The sequence below is a fragment of the Petromyzon marinus genome, chromosome 23 (genome assembly GCF_048934315.1).
Source record: "Petromyzon marinus isolate PM22_M1 ecotype Great Lakes invasive population chromosome 23, UKy_Petmar_22M1.pri1.0, whole genome shotgun sequence".
Lineage (NCBI taxonomy): Eukaryota > Metazoa > Chordata > Hyperoartia > Petromyzontiformes > Petromyzontidae > Petromyzon > Petromyzon marinus.
Genome location: NC_133689.1, coordinates 8,350,965 through 8,371,515, shown reverse-complemented (window position 1 = coordinate 8,371,515; position 20,551 = coordinate 8,350,965). Strand labels below are relative to the sequence as shown.

At 45.1% G+C, this 20,551-nt stretch overlaps 1 protein-coding gene across 2 annotated transcripts in view; it reads left to right on the top strand.

The window, feature by feature from the left end:
- LOC116945262 (bone morphogenetic protein 7-like) overlaps positions 1 to 20,551 on the top strand; it is a 113,462-nt gene that overhangs the window by 64,120 nt on the left and 28,791 nt on the right. For both annotated transcript variants that reach the window (XR_012942640.1, XM_032959630.2), the window contains exon 2: positions 19,326 to 19,509. Coding sequence is in view for 1 of the 2 variants with exons in the window: in XM_032959630.2 (XP_032815521.2) it covers positions 19,326 to 19,509 (184 nt within the window). In the remaining variant the exon portion in view is untranslated. The remainder of the gene's footprint in view (positions 1 to 19,325; positions 19,510 to 20,551) is intronic.

The following is a 20,551-nucleotide window of genomic DNA, read 5'->3' as shown; positions in this document are numbered from 1 at the left end:
CCCAACAGCGATGACGATGCCACAGTGGCGAGATGTTAACTCTCTCGCCTGTTATACAGGAGGTCGTGGGTTCGATCCCGACCCTGACGCCTGTCTATTTGGAGTCCGCGTGCTCTCTATCTCTTCCCGTGGTCACGTGGTTTTTTTTTTTTTGGTTCCGAGTTGCCCTCGGTTTTTCCCTCCACATTTACAATTCAACTTGCGTTTGGAGCAGGGGTGGGCAAACCTGCGGCCCTTTAAGGACAGCTTCGTGATGTTATTCATTAAGGAGCCACCGTCTCGTATTCAGCACGTGCATTGCGGCTCTTGAAATATTGAGTTGTTTTATTGAATTCGAACAAAATGGCTCTTCTTGTAATGATTCGAGTTGTCGACGCATGGTTTCGAGTATTTGGCTGCTACTAATTTCCACACGATAAGCCACTTCGTTTCTCCCCGTGGTCGCATGAATTTTTCTCCGGGTCTTCCGGTCTCTTTTCTTCCACACATTTAGAATCATCATGCATTTAGAGTATTTGGCTGCTATAAATTTCCACGTGACAAGCCACTTCGTTGAGCTATCATTTGTGGCCAGGTCGCTTCTGAAAAAGAGCTATATACAGTGAGGAAAAAAGTATTTGATCCCCTGCTGATTTTGTACGTTTGCCCACTGACAAAGAAATGATCAGTCTATAATTTTAATGGTACGTTTATTTGAACAGTGAGAGACAGAATAACAACAACAAAATCCAGAAAAACGCATGTCAAAAATGTTATAAATTGATTTGCATTTTAATGAGGGAAATAAGTATTTGACCCCTCTGCAAAACATGACTTAGTACTTGGTGGCAAAACCCTTGTTGGTAATCACAGAGGTCAGACGTTTCTTGTAGTTGGCCACCAGGTTTGCACACATCTCAGGAGGGATTTTGTCCCACTCCTCTTTGCAGATCTTCTCCAAGTCATTAAGGTTTCGAGGCTGACGTTTGACAACTCGAACCTTCAGCTCCCTCCACAGATTTTCTATGGGATTAAGGTCTGGATACTGGCTAGGCCACTCCAGGACCTTAATATGCTTCTTCTTGAGTCACTCCTTTGTTGCCTTGGCTGTGTGTTTTGGGTCATTGTCATGCTGAAATACCCATCCACGACCCATTTTCAATGCCCTGGCTGAGGGAAGGAGGTTCTCACCCAAGATTTGACGGTACATGGCCCCGTCCATCGTCCCTTTGATGTGGTGAAGTTGTCCTGTCCCCTTAGCAGAAAAACACCCCCAAAGCATAATGTTTCCACCTCTATGTTTGACGATGGGGATGGTGTTCTTGAGGTCATAGGCAGCATTCCTCCTCCTCTAAACACGGCGAGTTGAGATGATGCCAAAGAGCTCCATTTTGGTCACATCTGACCACAACACTTTCACCCAGTTGTCCTCTGAATCATTCAGATGTTCATTGGCAAACTTCAGACGGGCATGTATATGTGCTTTCTTGAGCAGGGGGACCTTGCGGGCGCTGCCGGATTTCAGTCCTTCACGGCGTAGTGTGTTACCAATTGATTTCTTGCTGACTATGGTTCCAGCTGCCTTGAGATCATTGACAAGATCCTCCCGTGTAGTTCTGGGCTGAATCCTCACCGTTCTCATGATCATTGCAACTCCACGAGGTGAGATCTTGCATGGAGCCCCAGGCCGAGAGAGATTGACAGTTCTTTTGTGTTTCTTCCATTTGCGAATAATCGCACCAACTGTTGTCACCTTCTCACCAAGCTGCTTGGCAATGGTCTTGTAGCCCATTCCAGCCTTCTGTAGGTCTACAATCTTGTCCCTGACATCCTTGGAAAGCTCTTTGGTCTTGGCCATGGTGGAGAGTTTGGAATCTGATTGATTGCTTCTGTGGACAGGTGTCTTTTATACAGGTAACAAGCTGAGATTAGGAGCACTCCCTTTAAGAGTGTGCTCCTAATCTCAGCTCGTTACCTGTATAAAAGACACCTGGGAGCCAGAAATCTTTCTGATTGAGAGGGGAGGGTCAAATACTTATTTCCCTCATTAAAATGCAAATCAATTTATAACATTTTTGACATGCGTTTTTCTGGATTTTTTTGTTGTTATTCTGTTCCTCACTGTTCAAATAAACCTACCATTAAAATTATAGACTGATCATTTCTTTGTCAGTGGGCAAACGTACAAAATCAGCAGGGGATCAAATACTTTTTTCCCTCACTGTAGCTCAGTGGGGCCTTACCTGGTAAAATAAAACAAATTTATTTAGTTAATAGTTTAGTTCAATGCTTCTAGTTCAGTACAGACATAACAATATACTGAGGCACATTTTAATCAAATAAAATAGCACACAGTCTACAATTTTGGTTATAAAATCGTTTGCCCCGCAATTAGAACGCGGCTTTTCCTTGCCACGCTCTGCTCGTTGAGAAGTTCCTTCTCGCAGGCGTTCGCCACGCCACCACTGCAGCCACCTTCGACAGGTGGAACTTTCCTGAAAATACCCGGAAGCACTGCATGGGGAGAGCTGCAGAAATTTTTTTTTTCAAGAGATGGCGAACGCGTGGCCAAACCGCCCAGAAACAAAAAATACTCGGATTGCAGGCTGCGATACACTAACATGTTAAATCATTTTACAAAAAATATATAAAATATTAATTATTTCCCACCCCTACTAGACAGAGCTCTTTCAGTTCAACACACTGGTCATCTGATAAGTGCAGATGTGTGTAACAACTGGCTGAAGATGAATAAGAAACTCAGTTTTATTACGATGTTTTTTTCGGTAATTTGCTCACCAAATTGAGAGCATAACACCTTCTGAGTCCTATATTCCGGGACATGGTTCATGGATGGCTGCCCGGAGTCAAACCCAGGATTTAAGTGGTGCCAGCTAATCCTCCTATGAGAAAAAAATGACAATTTGTTACTTTCGGTCTCTATAACCATCACATACCACAGGCTGACATCACCACGAACCGGCGCAGAAAGATGCACTGGTTGTGGTCCCACTTGCCACTGATGTTATCCGTGGTTGGGAATGAAACTGCGCCAATCTCTCCTTCACTGCTGCTGTCGGTTGAGGCTGTGGGCGGGCGGGGGTGGGGCGGCGGTTATTTTCTGTAGCTCAGCCCCGGAAAGCTCCGGCTGAAATCAGGACCTGGCAATCAAGCAGAAAATGGTTACATTTTTTTTAGGAAAGCCGTTGATCCACGTGTTCCCGTGGGATGCCATGGAGTTTAATGGCGTGCACCTGTCTTTGACGCAGCGTGCGGGCACGGATCCGATGTATTTAAATTGAACAAAGTCCAAGGTGACAAGGGAAGACGTCACCTTTTCTCTTCCAGGTTAATCCTCTAAATGCCCCAACCTATAAGTGGCGGGGAAATTAAGTTGGCTCCGGTAGAATGTGCACCGTGTGAATGGGGCTAAATTAGTGTTAAATTTACTTCCTCTCCTAAGAAAGTTACAGGAGCTTCCCTGGATAGTATATGTATAGCTCTATGTATTGTAAAATCATTCGGGGTTTTTTTTCCTTCAAGAATTTCATTTCACGATCCCAGTAGGCGTTCTTAAAGTGTTTACTTTTAAGAGGTGGACTATCCGATTATTCAAGTAGTCGATTACTCCACCAATTCTTCACTATATCACTCAACGAATCGGAGAACATACCCATATGGTTCTTGCCACTGCATCCCTATTTTAAACGGTTTATTTAAAGCAACCATTGGTGAAATGCAGCTACGCCGATTTCGGATTTATATTTCGGGCAGAGCAAAGTTACGCAGTCCACGGTTCTGGATTCATAGCCGGACCACTCATGTTTGGTGGTTTGGCTCCCGCCTACAATCTGTAGTAGAATATGATTTAGGATTCTGAAATCATTTTTTAAGAATGGGCCAAATCATTGCAATGTTGTGTAGCATAAAAGTAACGAAATTTTTTAATCTGCATTTTGCAATGAAAAAAAATAAAAATCCGTATTTAGTTGTAATTCAAGGTGTCACCTTCATCAATCATTGGCAAGAATAAAATGCATGCGGACATCAAACGGATACAATATCAACAGGGAAAACCCCGTTTCTGTCTCCACATATGAAGAGATATGTGGTTGAGTCAATTCTACCGACTGGCTTTCCAGTCCAATGTTATTAAGCAGCATTGGTCTCAGCGGGCAAACGCTGGACCGGCTTTTGACCATCTGGGTCTCGTCAGCAAAGTGATGCTCATTGAACAAATGCTGCTGGATTTAACAAGTAAGATCGCATTGGCAAGATCATTCCATTGGACATTGAGGCTTCTTTCAAATGCAAGTTCATTTGTGAAGGGTATTGTTTTTCTAGGAAACACGACTTGCAGGTTTTTCCTTTTTGTTGTTGGTGTACGCAATTTGTAGAAATTTATATTTTGAGACCTTTTTTTTATTTCCCCTGGCAAATCTAAAAAGCTCCTCGCGTGCAATCGGATGCCGCGTATTTATTTTTGCGGTTTCCTGCACAAGGAAGGGATTTTAAACGCTGTGAAGAAGAAACATTGCCCGAAAGTTTCATCATTGACGTAGGCAAAACGTGGGGACATTTTAACGTTTGATAAATGTTACCCCTTGTCATCAAGTAAGCTGTGTGATATATATAGAATAACCCCTCTTAACGACCACCCCTGTTAACGACTAATCGCTTAACGACGGGCCTCCATAGAGCACAATGTGTCGTGTATAGTTTAGTGTATAGTAGTGTAGTGTATAGTAGTGTATAGTGTAGTGTATAGTAGTGCAGCGTATAGTGGTGTAGTGTATAGTGTAGTGTATAGTGTAGCGTATAGTAGTGCAGTGTATAGTGTGGTGTATAGAAGTATAGTGTATAGTAGTGTAGTCTATAGTAGTGTATAATGTAGTGTATAGTAGTGTAGTGTCTGATAGTATAGTGTATAGTAGTGTATCGTGTAGTGTATTGCGGTATAGTGTATAGTTTAGTGTATAGTAGTGTAGTGTATAGTGTAGTGTATAGTAGTGGAAAGTAGAACCCCTGTTAACGATCACCCTGTTAACGACTAATCGCTTAAGGCCCGGCCTCCGTAGAGCTCAATGTGTTCGCTTACCGACCATTCCCCTGTTAACGATGTGCTGTTGTAGGTACAGTAATATTAATTAGTGCATTGATTAACCATGTTTCTTTTAATATTATGTTTTTTTATAATGTAGTTGATATCCATTTTTTTATATTATAAAACACGTTCTTTTGGTGATAAGGGGTACTTTTGATGCCATCGGAACGAATCAAGCCCTTTAACGTGTATTTCCTATACTCGATTAACGACCAAATCACTTAACGAACGAATAACCGTCGTTAAGAGGAGGGGCTCTACTGTACATTCCAAACGGTCAAATAGAAGATTTAATTTGAATAGGAATGCAAGGGCCTCCACTAGAGGGAGCTTTAGAGAGCCCACTCTAAGAGGATGCTTGGCCTACTCTTTCACGCTGGACATATCGCTTGGAAGAGGACCATTATATGGCTCCGCTTTTATCTGAAAGTTCTTTACAGCTTGATACCAAGACTGGCAGCCAACTGCATGGGATATATGGGAATACGACAGTGTAGGCAAAGGGCCAGGATTTTTAAGGACTGATGGATAATGTTTTACGCTTGTTGAAAAAAAATAAGATGTAATCAAGACGTCTTTTTGTTCCATCATCTGTGGATTATCCCTTACCCTCTCTTATTGTATTCTCATTCCGCTTTCTTTCGTAAGTTTGAACAAGTAACTACGAACCCTCTATATTTGTACTCAAGAACCATCTGGAACGCTCTTCCTTCCGATTTTAGGAAGCCACTGAAGCTCTGCACTTTTAAATCTACATTGAAAACTAATTTATTCTGCCGTACTTTCTGTGTTGAGTTTCTTGTCCTTCCTCCGTACCTCCGATTAGCACGTTTGGCTATGTACGGCTTGAAGAAAGTTCAACACACTTAATGCTCTATAGTCTTGAGATGCACGTGTACATGATTTCGACACGATAAATCCTTAGCATAATATTACGCAAACAATATAAACCTTCGTGTCAAGCCCGCCCCTCTTGTACGATCGCTCACGTGGTTACTGAATGCACTATTATTACTGGATAATATTGGTCTGGTAAGCCCGTTGGCTGATGGATAGAAAATAGAGTTGCATACGCAAAGGTAAGTAATGGAAGTAGAATAATTTACTTATCTATTCGTGCATAATGGTTCAACAACAACAAGCGGGTAATGAGTTTTTGAACAAAAGTGCCATTGGATGTTTCGTTCAGCCACAGTTCAGCTGCACAAGTGATCGGGGGGGGGGGCATTCCAGTTGTAAACTCAAAGGGATTTGTCACGTAACCTCGCTCGCGGTATGAATTCATAGAACATGTACATTGTATATAGTGCTGTGAAAATCCCCAGAGAACTGATCCTCTCCTGTAATCCGAGAATCCTAAAAATCCGCGGTGTCCCCCACCTCCCACGGCCGCTAGAAACTCTTAAATCCTGCTGGGGCAAAACTCCTCAAATGTGCTGTTTTATCGTGAACGAGAGGAGTCGCGGGGCTAAAATCCAGAGATTAGCGTGGGTCGGCTACGTACGGCGCGAATGCAGTTCAACATTCATACATCGTATGTACATACATACACATACATATGTGGGGAGCGGTAGCGTAGCGGTTAGCGCGCTGCGCTACGAACCCGGCGACCCAGCTTCGATTCCCAATCACGGTGAATACCAGTGATGATTATCTGAATCAGTCCTGGATCCTCCCATAGGTAGACTCAGCCTTAAATGAGTACCTGGTATGGGGGTGTAAACTTCGCCACCGGAGAGACAAAGGCGACCAGGGATGGTGCTGGCCACCCCCCCCCCCCCCCCCTCGTGTGCCGTGCCGGCCTTCATAGGTGCTCGATAGCAACACTTGCCCCAACAGTATGTTAAGGCTATACTGGGATATTTGTCTTTGTTGTAAATATGTATAACAGTATACACAGAGTGATCTGGCTGCTATAAATGGCCACGTGACAAGCCACTTGGTCGAGTTATCATTTGTGGCAAGGTGGCTTCTGAAAAAAAGCTACATACGTAGCTCAGTGGGCCATACCCCTAACTTCGACACGGATCAGGGAAGTTTTCACTCTAATGCATGCGCATCGGCTATATACACAAACAATGCATGCGCGCGCGTGTTTACGCGCAGGATTTATGAGCGCACGTGACGCGCTTCCACCGCCATCCAATTAACGGAAGGAAAAAAACCCAAACTCGCCGGATTATCCCAATCAAGAGGGCATCTCTCCCCGGGTTTGGATTATTGAGATGTTGTTGGCCGTCTGCATCTGCACTCTGTTTGGATCATCGGGGTCGACCGTAACCCCGGGGGCCCGTATCCTGTTTACTTGGCAAATGATTCAAGCAACTCCCCTTCCCCCCGGCACCCATAATGTTTGTGGACCCGGGCCAAGCAGCTAATGCAGGTGGCTGTACAGCGAGACATTTGATTGAGCGCACCGGGGTTCCCCCTCCTCCTCCTCGCTCAGCCTATCTCCCACAGGGCTGGTTGCTGGTGGTGCTTTTGGCCTTAATTTCTCAGCCAGGTTTGGCGGGGGGTGGGGGGCCTGGGGGGCTGGGGGGGGGGGGTTGGTAGGGGGGCGAAAGTGGCTGCGTTTTTCATCACGCACGCTCCAACTTTGCATGGGGCCCAGTGCCGGATGAAGCTAGTGCGGGGCCTGTAGCATGATGTTATAAAGGGGCCCTAAATAAACTAAAGTAAAACACGTAAATATTAAAACGCATACATGTTTTGCTTGCATAGTAAAGTAATTGTATTTTTTCATTTGCTATACAGCCAGATGATACGACAAATCGCTAACCTTAAACACCCAGTCGTTCATAAAAGTTGAAGGCAGTATAGTACTATAGTCATAGAGCAAGTCAGACTGGCTGAACCGGAATTGATTGCTTTAAAGCATTTAGCGCGGGGCCCTTGAAAGTGCGGGGCCCGTAGCTCCATATCCTACTAGGATAATCCGGCCAAGGCAGGGTGCACTTTGAGGGCAAGATAAGAGATGGCACTGGGAGCTGGAGGCAAGGAGATCCTTTTTTTCTGAAGGGGGTTCGCTGGGAGGTTTTGAAGATTCATGAAAAGTGGGAGAGGGGAGGGGGTGGAGACAATGATATGAGGGAGACAAAGGTACGGAAATGACCTGACGACTTTTGAAAGATAAAGTTTTCGTCGTAAGGATGATGAGTAGGTTGTTTGTTTTATGTCTTATATAGTTTATACATTAACCGGCGATTGAGGGCCTGCTCTTCCACGTCGGTCGGAGGTAGTCGCGTGAGAGGTGGGAATGGCAACACTTTAGCCTGCCACATGCGACCTGACTTGCTACCGTTATGATGGGGTCACTTATACCGATGGGTGGACAGGGGCGCAGTGTGGGGGGAGGCGAGGTCACGAAACCTGCCCCCATTGTATCTGGCGTGCTCTGCCCCACTGGTCACATGTCTTGGAAGAAGACCGTTATGTGGGTAGTTGTTTTTTTTTTGTTTCAATCTTGATTTGAAGTTTTCGCGACTGCAGGAATCCATACTCTTTGGTTATTTCGGTAAAGTCACGTAGGTATAAAATAAAATGAATCACGACGTTTCGGGCGCAACACAGGCGTCCGTCATCAGGTGGGAAAGCATGGCCTGCTGCTGATGCAGACTTTATAGAGAGGGTGTTTTGGCCTGCAGACTGTTTAAAGGTTTAAAGGTTAAACCTTTAAAAAGTCTGCATCAGCAGCAGGCCATGCTTTCCCACCTGATGACGGACGCCTGTGTTGCACCCGAAACGTCGTGATTTATTTTATTTGATACCTACGTGACTTTACCGAAAAAAACCAAAGAGTATTATATTCTTGGTTCTTTCGGTAAAGTCACGTAGAAGGGAAACAATTAAAAAAACAATACAATTCTCACGACGTTTTTTTTCAAATTTTCTTGTTGTGGTTTTCACACCTGATGATGATTGCTTGTGTTGCAGTCGAAACGTCGTGATAATTTTATTGTTTTATATTTCTATTATTTTATTGTTTCTCTTCTACGTGACTTTACCGAAAGAACCAAGAATATGAATACCTGCAGTCACGAAAGCTTTAAATCAAAACCAAAGAGTATGTTTTTGGTTTGTTTGTTATAGTAAATTTATTGATAGCGTGACACGTGCGTTGCATTTATGATGGTGTCTAAGACCGGAGCGGGCGTCAGCCAAGAGGTGGGACTTTGCCCACACTTTACCACCACCGCATGCGACCTGTCGATCAGACGAGATGCGCCCGTGTTCTCCTGCTGGTTGGGAAGAGTTGGGTGTGGAGGATTTAAGAAACCTGCCAGCGTTGCTTCAGCTGCCGTGTCGGGAAATGGAATCTAACTGGTGTACTCTGGAGAGCAAAAAAAAACATGCTCTGATAGTATATGCATTGTCTTTAAAACTGATTGGTCCACACCAGAGACAGCTTTCTTCGTCTCAAACGGTGTTAGACCAGAGGACGCCTTTTTAGCGCCTTTTGGCGTCCTCTGGTCTAACGCTGTTTGAGACGAAGAAAGCTGTCTCTGGTGTGGACCAATAAGTTTCAAAGACAATGCATATACTATCAGAGCATGTTTTTTGTTTGCATTTTGACCACAAGTATATGTGGTTAATGCAGACATGATTCCTTGCAAAAGGTTTCGGTTTGGTGTTTTAACATCTTGACACAACTGTTTTGTTGCCAGAAAAAAAGGGGGAAACCTCTTCTCATATTTTGATGCTGGCAAAGGAGGTCCCATGATGGTGTACTCTGGGTTGCAAATCCGGTGTGCTCACCATTACACTGACTGTGGCAGCATCCCGTGCAGCTCAAGAAATGCACCAATATCACAATAATGTACGACGACGTTTAGCAAGACAAACTTTAAAGTTTAATGCAGATGATTGATCCAAATATCAGTTGGTGTCAGCGCAGTACCAAACTCAGCTTTATTCATGCAGTCGGCAGTCACCACGTAGGTTTTAGATTAAATGTTTCAGCCGCTGTGCATTAGTTAAACCTACCCTTTTGAGATATCACATTAACACAGCGCCAACTTGGCTGTTTACATTCAAAGTGAGTGACAGGGAAAGATCACTGCATTTCAAATAAGCCGGTAAGTTGACATAACTCGGTGCGCGGTCTTGGCTAGATCACGTTTCAGAGGCGGCTCTCAAAAGGATGACTGTGTTGGGCTCATAACATTCGCACAGGCTGCAGCAAAGCTTCACCAGCCCATAATGATTCGCGTGTGTGTGTGTACACGCGTGTGTGTGTACACGCGTGTGTGTGTGTACACGCGTGTGTGTGTGTGTACACGCGTGTGTGTGTGTGTACACGCGTGTGTGTGTGTGTACACGCGTGTGTGTGTGTGTACACGCGTGTGTGTGGCGTCGTGGTTAGCGCACTGCGCTACAAACTCGACCCCCACGAGTTCGATTCCCGCTCACGGTACAACACCAATGACGAATATCTGAATAGGTCCTGGGCCTCCTCTAGGTCGACTCAGCCCCCCCCTTCCCACCCGGTGTTTAAACAACGCAACTGGGGAGACAAAAGCGGTCGGGCATGGTTCTGGCCACCCACCCCCTCGTGTGCCATGCCGGCCTTTATAGGTGCTCGCTAACATAACTTGCCCCAACAGTCTGTTAAGGCTATACAGGGGATCTTTGTCCTTAGGGAGCGGTGGCGAGGTTGTTAGCGCACTGCGCTACGTACCCAGTGAGCTGAGTTCGATTCCCGCTCACGGCACAATATCGGGGACGGATATCTGCACCACTCCTGGACCTCCCTGAGGCCGACTAAGCCTTATGTGATACTTGGTGTGGTTTGTAAAACATCAGCACTGGGGAGACAAAGGCGGCAGCGAGCGTGGTGTTGGCCACACTTCCCAATTGTGTGCTGTGCTGGCCTTCATAAGTGCTCGCTAACAACAATTGCCCCATCGGTCTGATTTAATGGCTGTACCGGGGGTCATTGTCTTTTGTGAATTCTACAGCCATATATCGTCGTGTTTGTTTGTGTTCATGGCTGTTTGGTTCTATAATTGGGGAATGGATCATTAACCATGTAAATTCATACTGTGTCCTTTTGATTGGTGGCTTTTATTGTATAGCTTGTATGTATTTTACCCATGTGGTGCACGTGTAAAGCAACGTCTAGTGCTAACCTATTTTTATCAAATTGAAGCAAGCGAAGCAAGTTTATACAGTATACTTTGAATAAAAGCTGTTGTGTATATTCCCTTTAATGTTGTAGTTTTTAGGCCCCCTGTTTTTGTTGATGTCGGCGTTGAGATCAGGAAAGGGCCTGGTTAACTGTCTAATTAACCGTCCACTTTTCTATACGTCCACACACAATGTTTTGTCTTGATTATTATCGCCCTGATTCTATACCCAAGGCTGTGTAAAACAAGCTTTTGAAAATCCAAAGCACGTAATAATTGTTAAGCATCGTGGTGGAGCAACTAAACACATCATTTGCCACTTAAAGCATTTTCTTTACAATGACGCGAATGATCATTTACATTTTGATTTAAAACTTTCGTGACTGCAGGGATTCAAGAAAATTTGCTGTGGTTTTCACACCTGCTGATAATTGCTTGTGTTGCAGTCGAAACGTCGTGAGAATTTTATTGTTTTATATTTTTATTATTTTATTGTTTCCCTTCTACGTGACTTTACCGAAAGAACCAAGAATATGATCATTTACATGTTATTTATTATGCCGTTTTGCGTTGAACTTCGACCCATATCTAACAGGGAGAGCGCAATGCCTTTAAACATCGGGCAGTACACCAAAAGATGCACTTTCGGGAGCTTGCAAGCGGCTGATGGGATGTGAAAAATATAATGATTTTGGAATGGAGAGACAAATTTGCTAAAGGAGGTGTATTGGGAGCTTTTTTATTTTTTCATTACATATAGTCATATACAATACCTGTTAGCTGGTTTCGTTAGTTACTGATTGCTCACGACGCAATCGTGTGCACACCTCTGCCCAACCCCCTCCCTCCCTGCTCCCAAGAAGGAAAAGCCAAGGGGGGGATGTGAGAAGTTTTGTGATTTCGACGCAGACTTTGTTAGATAAATGTTAAATGGCCTTAGGGCATTGACCAACGTGAACCTAAATGGGTTAAGGAAGGAAATTGGATTGGCATGGTGGTTTGGCGATATTTTCAGTTAATTAAACGCTTTGGTTCTGTTTCTGTGGGTAGCAGAGGGCAAGGCCGTGGGTGCCTTTCAGAGTAGATGCCATCAAAAACAAGGAGTATGCATGCTGAGGCACCCGCTGTACTTTGTAAGTAAAAGTGCATTAACATCGTGAAGTTCATGTCTACGTTTTATGCCGTTTTGACTCTGAAAATGAAGAATTGCCATTTTCCCATTGTATAGAGAAACACAACGATATGAAATAACATTTACCTGGTTTTTTTAATGATTCTATGAAAAAAAATAGCAACGCTTAAAGAACATATAAAAAAAGTAACACAGTAATCTGACTTTTAACGCAGGAGTAACACTATTGTAGGGTCTAATAATAATACTGTAGGGTCCTTTGTCAGTCCACTGATGGATGAAGGCCTCCTCATGCTTTGTCAGTCATGGGTGTTTTTGACCATACTTCACACACACTGGTCAGAGGGGGGAGCTGATAAAGGGGTGCACAGGAACAGATTCGGATATCACTCGCCACTGATGTGAGCCGTGGCCAGGAATTGGTACAGTATGCTGGCCCCCCACTGTCAACGCTGATGCACCCCCTGCCTTTTCAGACTGACACATATCCATTATTATAATAACATGTCATTACGTCTCTCAAAGAACAATTATTTCTCTGATCTTCGGACCATAAAGGTCGAATAACAGCTACAAAAGCTGCTTTGTTAATACCTCGTGTCTTCCCCTGTGTTCGCGTGCTCAGGAAACCTCAAGGTGAAAGATTGGAAAAGGGGAAAAAATTCCTCTAAAAAAAAAACCGCCAAAGGCATCTGTATACGTCAATCCATATCGTATACGTGAATCCATATAAAACATCGTGAATGCAGAGCCTTGTATTGCATCGCGATGCAGGACACATGTGGCGTTTGTCATTTATGGTCAAAGAACCCGCATGCCTGTGTTGATCATGGCGGAGTGGCGGGGTGGGGGAGTGTTTGACCATATTTCACCACACGCCAAACTCGGGCTACGAGGTTCGCAGCGCGGTTTTGCCCCCCCCCCCTCAACCGCCCCGCCCCCCCCCCCAAGCTCATAGTCAACCGGTCGCAAATGCCTCGGTCACTTACATTGTTGAAGGAGGAATTCCACGTTTGATTTAAACGGTTCGCGATGAACGCGCTGCCTTATCTGGCCTCGCGTGGCATGTCCCCTGATGGTGGTGGGGGGGGGGAGAAATTAAGGCAAAAATATTTCGGGCCAATATTTTGGGAGGAACACATCTAAACAAGGACCATAACCTTTATGTAATTTGTTATTTTCTCTTTACAGTTAAACTCCTCTTATCTGTGTTGAAGTTGGGGGCGCTCTTGTGGGGGAGGGGGGGGGGAGCATGATAAGGAAAATTACAGAAGGAGCAATTATAATTTCATTCTCATATCGTGGGTAACAGGATGACTTTGCCACGTGACTCCCCTTATCTACAAAAAAAACACAACTCATAGGAATCATACAAATATGTTCCTCTGGGTTTTCCCTCCACATTTAGAAACGTGCGTTTAGATGATTTAGCTTGTTTCCCAGCCCGGTCATCTTGCCGTGGTTGCTTCGGTGCCTGCAGCACCCCATCCCCCCGACCCCACAACCCTACACTCCCTATCCCTCCTCCCTGGCTCCGCTCCCCCCCCCTCTCTTACCTATATAGCCTCGTAAAACAAGCACCTCTTTTGCCCACTTCAGCAGTTGCTTCTTGCTGTGGTTGTCCCACCTGATGACGGACGCTTGTGTTGTGCCCGAAACGTCGTGATTTTTTATTTATTTTATTTTATACCTACGTGACTTTACCGAAAGAACCAAAGAGGATGGATACCTGCAGTCACGAAAACTTCAAATCTAGATTGATTTAGATGATTTTGCTGCGGGAAATGTCCACGTGATAAGCCACTTCGTTGAGCGATCATTTGTGGCCAAGCCGCATCTGAAAAGTAAGCCAATAGCTCAGTGGGGCCTTACCTGGTAAAATAAAAATAGTTTAGGTATTTTTTGTGATTTGGTTTTCTTTCTCGTACTTGGCACTCCTATGGTGTTTTTGTAGTGTTTGTTGTCGTCACGTTCTGACCCGCCCCTACTGTGAAAGAGAGCTTTGTAGCTCACCGGAACACCTTCAGTATAAATCTACGTGACTTTATCGAAAGAACCAAGAATATGAGCAAATGTGTTTGTGTCCAGCACTAATTTTCGGCTTCAGAATATTTTTGAGGGAAAATGTATGATGTTTAGGGAGGAAACAAGGTTGTTCACCGGTTAATAATTTCATTCTTCATGTATGTGTATGCCTTTATTTATTTGGCTGTCATACACGACATTTTCACTTACTGTTTATAACTTCTGCAGCCTACGTTGCTTTGTTTCAATATAATAGATTAAAAAATAAATTTTTTCAGTTGTTTGTTTTTATGTATGTGAACAATTGACACCTCTAAGTGATGGAGAGTGAATATGCGTATACACGACCATAAGAATATTGACTTAAAGCTTTCGTGACTGCAGGAATTCATATTCTTTGGGTCTTTCGGTAAAGTGACGTAGATTTTAAAAAAAATAACAATAAAATAATAATAATGAAAAAAGTGAATAAAAAAATAATACATTTATTTTTTTGTCACTTCATTTTTATTTTTTTATCGTTATTTTTTTTTTCTATCTACGTGACTTTACCGAAAGACCCAAAGAATACCCTTCGGTAAAAATAAATAATCTGATTATATTTATTGGTCAGCACACTGGACTTACAATTTCCAGAAGTCGCCGGTTTCATACCATCTCCCGGCTCGGCAGTTGCAGCAATGACTCGAATGTCTCACGTGGTTTCCACCTCTCGCTGCCCACTCAGCAGCATTGTTGAGTTTCCCACAGCTGGGCTCGTCTATCGATGGTGGATGAAACTGTGGATGCCGCCCACTTATTCCAAACACGTATGCTCAATGTGGAAGAGTAGACCAAGTACAACTCTAGAGTGCCTTGCTGATTTCGTCAAGGAACACAAACCGTCACCACGAACCCCGGTCACCCGGGGGCTTTTGGCAAGCCATCGAACAAAGACGGGTCACTGCATCGCACACGCTCAGATGTGCTTCTGCGGCCGTCTGGAACGCTGTTCCCTCCGACATTCGGAAGCCGTTGGAGCTATGCACATTTACGTCTAGATTGAAACTTACTTCTTTAAAACTGCTTGTTGTGTTTAGTTCGTTGTCCTTCCCCCGCACCTCCGATAAGCGCAGTTGGCTACGTACGGTGCGAGAGAAGTTCAACATACATGCGTGCCCGCTCAGTGGAGGGATGACCTTCCGCCAGCAGTGCCGTGGGAAAGAAATTGCAGGGATACACCTTTATCTCTTTTTTTTACCGGTGCGTGTTAAAGAGGCGTAAAAGCGCAGCACAGTGGAGCTCAGGATTTGATTTGTTAATTCAGTGCCCATCCCAAACATTTGTCGGTGAATTCTCTCAACAGCAAAACATTTCCGGAATTTAGAAGATATGCGATCCACGGATAACCCCATGGGAGTTTATGCCGATCGATTGGGACAATCCCACAGTTATGTAAGGCAGCTCTTCTTTATATTTATATTACTGTTGTTTACTTATCACATTGAGGTTCATAAATAATAGCGAGAGCATGTGTGCGTTGGCTTGTATTCGTGCTGTAACAATGCGTATATATATATCAATTACAGGTAGATTGTTGCGCATCATATTGTGCGTGTAAGAAATGGATAATAATTTCCGAAGAGAATGTCCTACGCGGAAACGGAGCGATTAAATCAGCTCGTGTGCAGCAGCTAGATGGATTATTGTATCTCCAGAACGTGAGAGAGCAACGGCTGGGAGAGCCCTTAATCCAGATGTGTATAGACCTGATGATCATGATCATTCCTTGTATGTAATTGGCGCAGTTGAAACGAGGCCACTAAATTAACCACAACCGATTATCGGATTGAATCGTGAGGATGATAAATTGCTATGCTGACTCCACACTATGTGAGTCTTGTGCAGATTCACGGGTAATGCGACGCTTCTGCCGATGGTTATGGATGGGAGGTGAAACGTTGGCAGTTGGTGAGAGCTGGAGTGGGAAGGGAAGAGTGAAATATTATAAAGGGTGACAAGAGATGGCAAAAGAATGAAGGAGTGGTAGCAGTGCCGGATTAAGCTAGTGCGGGGCCTGTAGCATATGTTAAAAGGGGACCTAAATTAAAAAAACACGTTAATATTAAAACACTAATTTTTTTACTTGCATAGTAAAGTAATTGTATCTTTTTCCATTTGCTACACAGCCAGATAATCGCTAAACTAAAACACTCAGTCGTTCATCAAAGTTGAAGGCAGTATAGTACTATAGTAATAGAGCAAGTGCAGAATCACTGAACCGAAATTCATAGTTATGAAAGCGTTTAGCGCGGGGCCCAATGAAAGTGCGGGGCCCGTATCATGTCACTTTTGCTACTAGGATAATCCGGCACTGAGTGGTAGGGCGTAAACTGGTAGCTGCTATTAAATGTATAAATTGTTCATTAATCTGCGCGAATATTCCGTGATGAGTAGTCGTTGTCGCTCTTGAAAGCAGCGGCGATGTCGTAAGCGTTGGAGAGAGGAGGCCGTAACTTAATTTTCAAAGAACGTTTGCCGATGTCCATACTCTTTGGTTCTTTCGGTAAAGTCACGTAGGTGAAAATAAAAAAAATAAAGTTAATCTAAAATCACGACGTTTCGGAGGCAACGCAAGCTTCCGTCATCAGATGTAACAAGCACAGCATTTTTTTTTACAGTAATTTTCCTGTGCTAGTTACACCTGATGACGGAAGCTTGTGTTGCCTCCGAAACGTCGTGATTTGATTAACTTTATTTTTTATTTTTACCTACGTGACTTTACCGAAAGAACCAAAGAGTATGGATCATTGCAGTCACGAAAACTTCAAATCTGATAATTTGCCAATGTGTCAGCCCTGCTGTTTTTAAAGCAACATAAATGTATTTAATTGGTGAGACTTTGGGCTTGTTTCATGTCGAACTCTGACAATGCACTATGCCACAGTACCGTATATAGCATTGACATACTCTTACACATTTAATGGTGAAATTTGTGCAATACATTTATTTAATTCGCATTATTATTCTTGTATTTAATGCGTTATCTTTTAAATATTATTTATGACCCCTTTAACGTATGTGAGGTTTATTGATTTATTTGCAAAAATAAAACGGCGTGCTATAATAACTCTCAAGTTTAAACACGAATATAGTAAAGCATGTCTTATGAAAGGACTGTATTGACATGTATTACTTTAGAACCATCGTATCTGGATTGCTGGCATGAGGGGCAGATGTGCTCTGAAGAAGGATCATTTCCCGACACGTCACATATTATATACTGTAGTTCTCCTTTTAAGGCCACAGTGTATAACGATGAACGTGTTGAGTTATTATTTTTTTCATCAGATTTCTACGTGGCCAATAGTCGACTCCATGGAAACGATGCACCGTCTGAATATCCTGACCGTGTGTAGGTTGCCATGCGTTGCGTGGTAGATTCTAAAAAGTTGCAACCATTCGAAGACTAATGACGGGCTTCATGTTCAGTGAACAGCAGTGTGAGAAAATTCAAGCAATCTTCATTCACACTTGAAGTGCATCAATATAATATATTATTATTTCGCCCATACCTCCAAATACCACAATTGGCTACATACGATGAGAAAGAAGATCAACATACATGCGTATATACAAAGCACAAAATCTAGATGATAAAAATGTGAAATTCTATTACAAAGTCAAGGGAGAATAACATTGTATCACTATCATGATCATGTCGTGAAAATTATTTTTGCGTCATATCTTATCTTGCAAAGTTAAATCGCTGCAACTCTATAGTCTAAAGCAACAAATATACTGTCCGTTGTCTTGTGCTTTAAAATAATCCAGCTTTGGTTTTGATTTTGGGAGGATATTAGTTGTGAACTATTCACGTGGACTTTGTGAACTGCTGTCATGTGTTAGGGTGTCTGTACGATGACAGTTTACGTACAAAGCAATAGTGTATCATTAAACAATTATACCACGACATAATTAAGAAATGACACCGTGGCACCCCTATTTAACGGCGGATCTATCGCGCGTGCCCCACGTGCACGTGTGCATGCGTACGTGTGTGTGTAGGTGTGTGCGTGTATGTGTGTAGGTGTGTGCGTGTGTGTGTAGGTGTGTGCGTGTGTGTGTAGGTGTGTGCGTGTGTGTGTGTAGGTGTGTGCGTGTGTGTGTAGGTGTGTGCGTGTGTGTGTAGGTGTGTGCGTGTGTGTGTAGGTGTGTGCGTGTGTGTGTGTAGGTGTGTGCGTGTGTGTGTAGGTGTGTGCGTGTGTATGCGCGTATGCGCGTATGCGCGTGTGTGTGTAGGTGTGCGCGTGTGTATGCGCGTGTGTGTGTAGGTGTGCGCGTGTGTGTGTAGGTGTGCGCGTGTGTGTGTAGGTGTGCGCGTGTGTGTGTGCGCGCGTGTGCGCGAGTGTGTGTGTAGGTGTGCGCGTGTGTGTGTAGGTGTGCGCGTGTGTGTGTAGGTGTGTGCGTGTGTGTGTGCGCGCGTGTGCGCGAGTGTGTGTGCGCGTGCGTGTGTGTGTAGGTGTGCGCGTGTGTGTGTAGGTGTGTGCGTGTGTGTGTGCGCGCGTGTGCGCGAGTGTGTGTGCGTGTGCGCGTGCGTGTGTGTGCGTGTGTGTGTGTGCGCGCGTGTGCGCGAGTGTGTGTGCGTGTGTGTGTGTGTGCGCGAGCGTGTGTGCGTGTGTGCGCGCATGTGTGTGCGCGTGTGTGTGTGTGTGCGTGTGTGCGCCGCAGCGGTAGTGTAGCGGTTAGCGCTGCGCTACGAACCGGCCGAACCGAGTTCGATTCCCGCTCACGGCCACCAACACCAGTGACGATGACCCGAACCGAGCCTGGTCCTCCCCTAGGTCGACTCAGCCTCAACTGAGTACCCGCTGCGGTGTTTAAAAAAAAAACCTATCCACACTGATGGAGACAAAGGCGGCCGGCCGTGGCGTCGCCCTCTCACACCCCCCCCCCCCCCCACCACCACCTTGTGCCACAGTGGAGAAGGAGGGCGAGTTCCCACCGGAGAGACGGCACCACAAGCAGTTCCGCTTCGACCTGTCGCGCATCCCCGGCGGCGAGGCCGTCACCGCGGCCGAGTTCCGCATCTACAAGGAGCGCGCGTCGCTGCGCCACGACAACGAGACGTTCCGAGTCGCCGTCTTCCAGATCCTGCGGGACCGGTGAGTCCGCGGGTTTCCTTCCCCCGGGGGGACTGGACCCCCCCCCCCCTCCTTACTCAACCACCACCCTGGAGCCACCACCACCACCATCACCCTGAAGCCACCGCCTCACTAAAGCCACCACCACCACCATCACCCTGAAGCCATCGCCTCGCTAAAGCCACCACCACCACCCTGAAGCCATCGCCTCGCTAAAGCCACCACCACCACCACCACCCTGCAGCCACCACCTCGCTAAAGCCACCACCATCACCCTGAAGCCACCGCCTCGCTAAAGCCACCACCACCACCACCACCCTGAAGCCACCACCTCGCTAAAGCCACCACCACCACCACCCGACACAGCCAATTAGCAAGGTTTGTCACGGCACGTTCATATTTACGTGATCTAACGCCAAAAAAAAGTTTGTATGGGCTCCCGTCTCTCCCTGCTCTGTCTTCTTCTTTTCTGTCTACCCTCACGTATGTATGCATGTCAAACTTCTTTTGCACCGTACGTACACAAACACGCTAATCGGAGGTGCGGGGAACGACGACGAACTCAAGACAAAAGGCAGTGCTAAACAAATTAGTTTGTAATCTAAATTTAAAAGCGCATAGCTCCAGTGGCTTCCTATTATCGGAAGGAAGAGCGTTCCAGACGGCCGCAGAAGCGCATCTGAAAGCGCGCGATGCGGCGGTGACCATCTTTGTTCGATGGTTAGCCAGAAGCTGCTGCTGCGAGGATGACCACCGGAGTTTGCGTGATGGTTGATGCTCCTTTACCACGATACATATATATATGATACGGTGTCAATTTCCCGACAGTCATCGAATCTGTGCGGTCGGCGGTGGCTATGCTGCGCACGTGGCTTGCCTGCAATCCGGCACCGTGGAGGCGGCAGCGAGGAGGGTTGGTGGATCACAGCACAGACGCTGTGAAACTCCCTGAGAAGGGGTTGTGTCCTGGCTCGCAGAGGGGAATGCAGTACAGCCAAAAACGTGGACTCCAATTCTAGATTTAAAGCTTTCGTGACTGCTAGGATCCATACTCTTTGGTTCT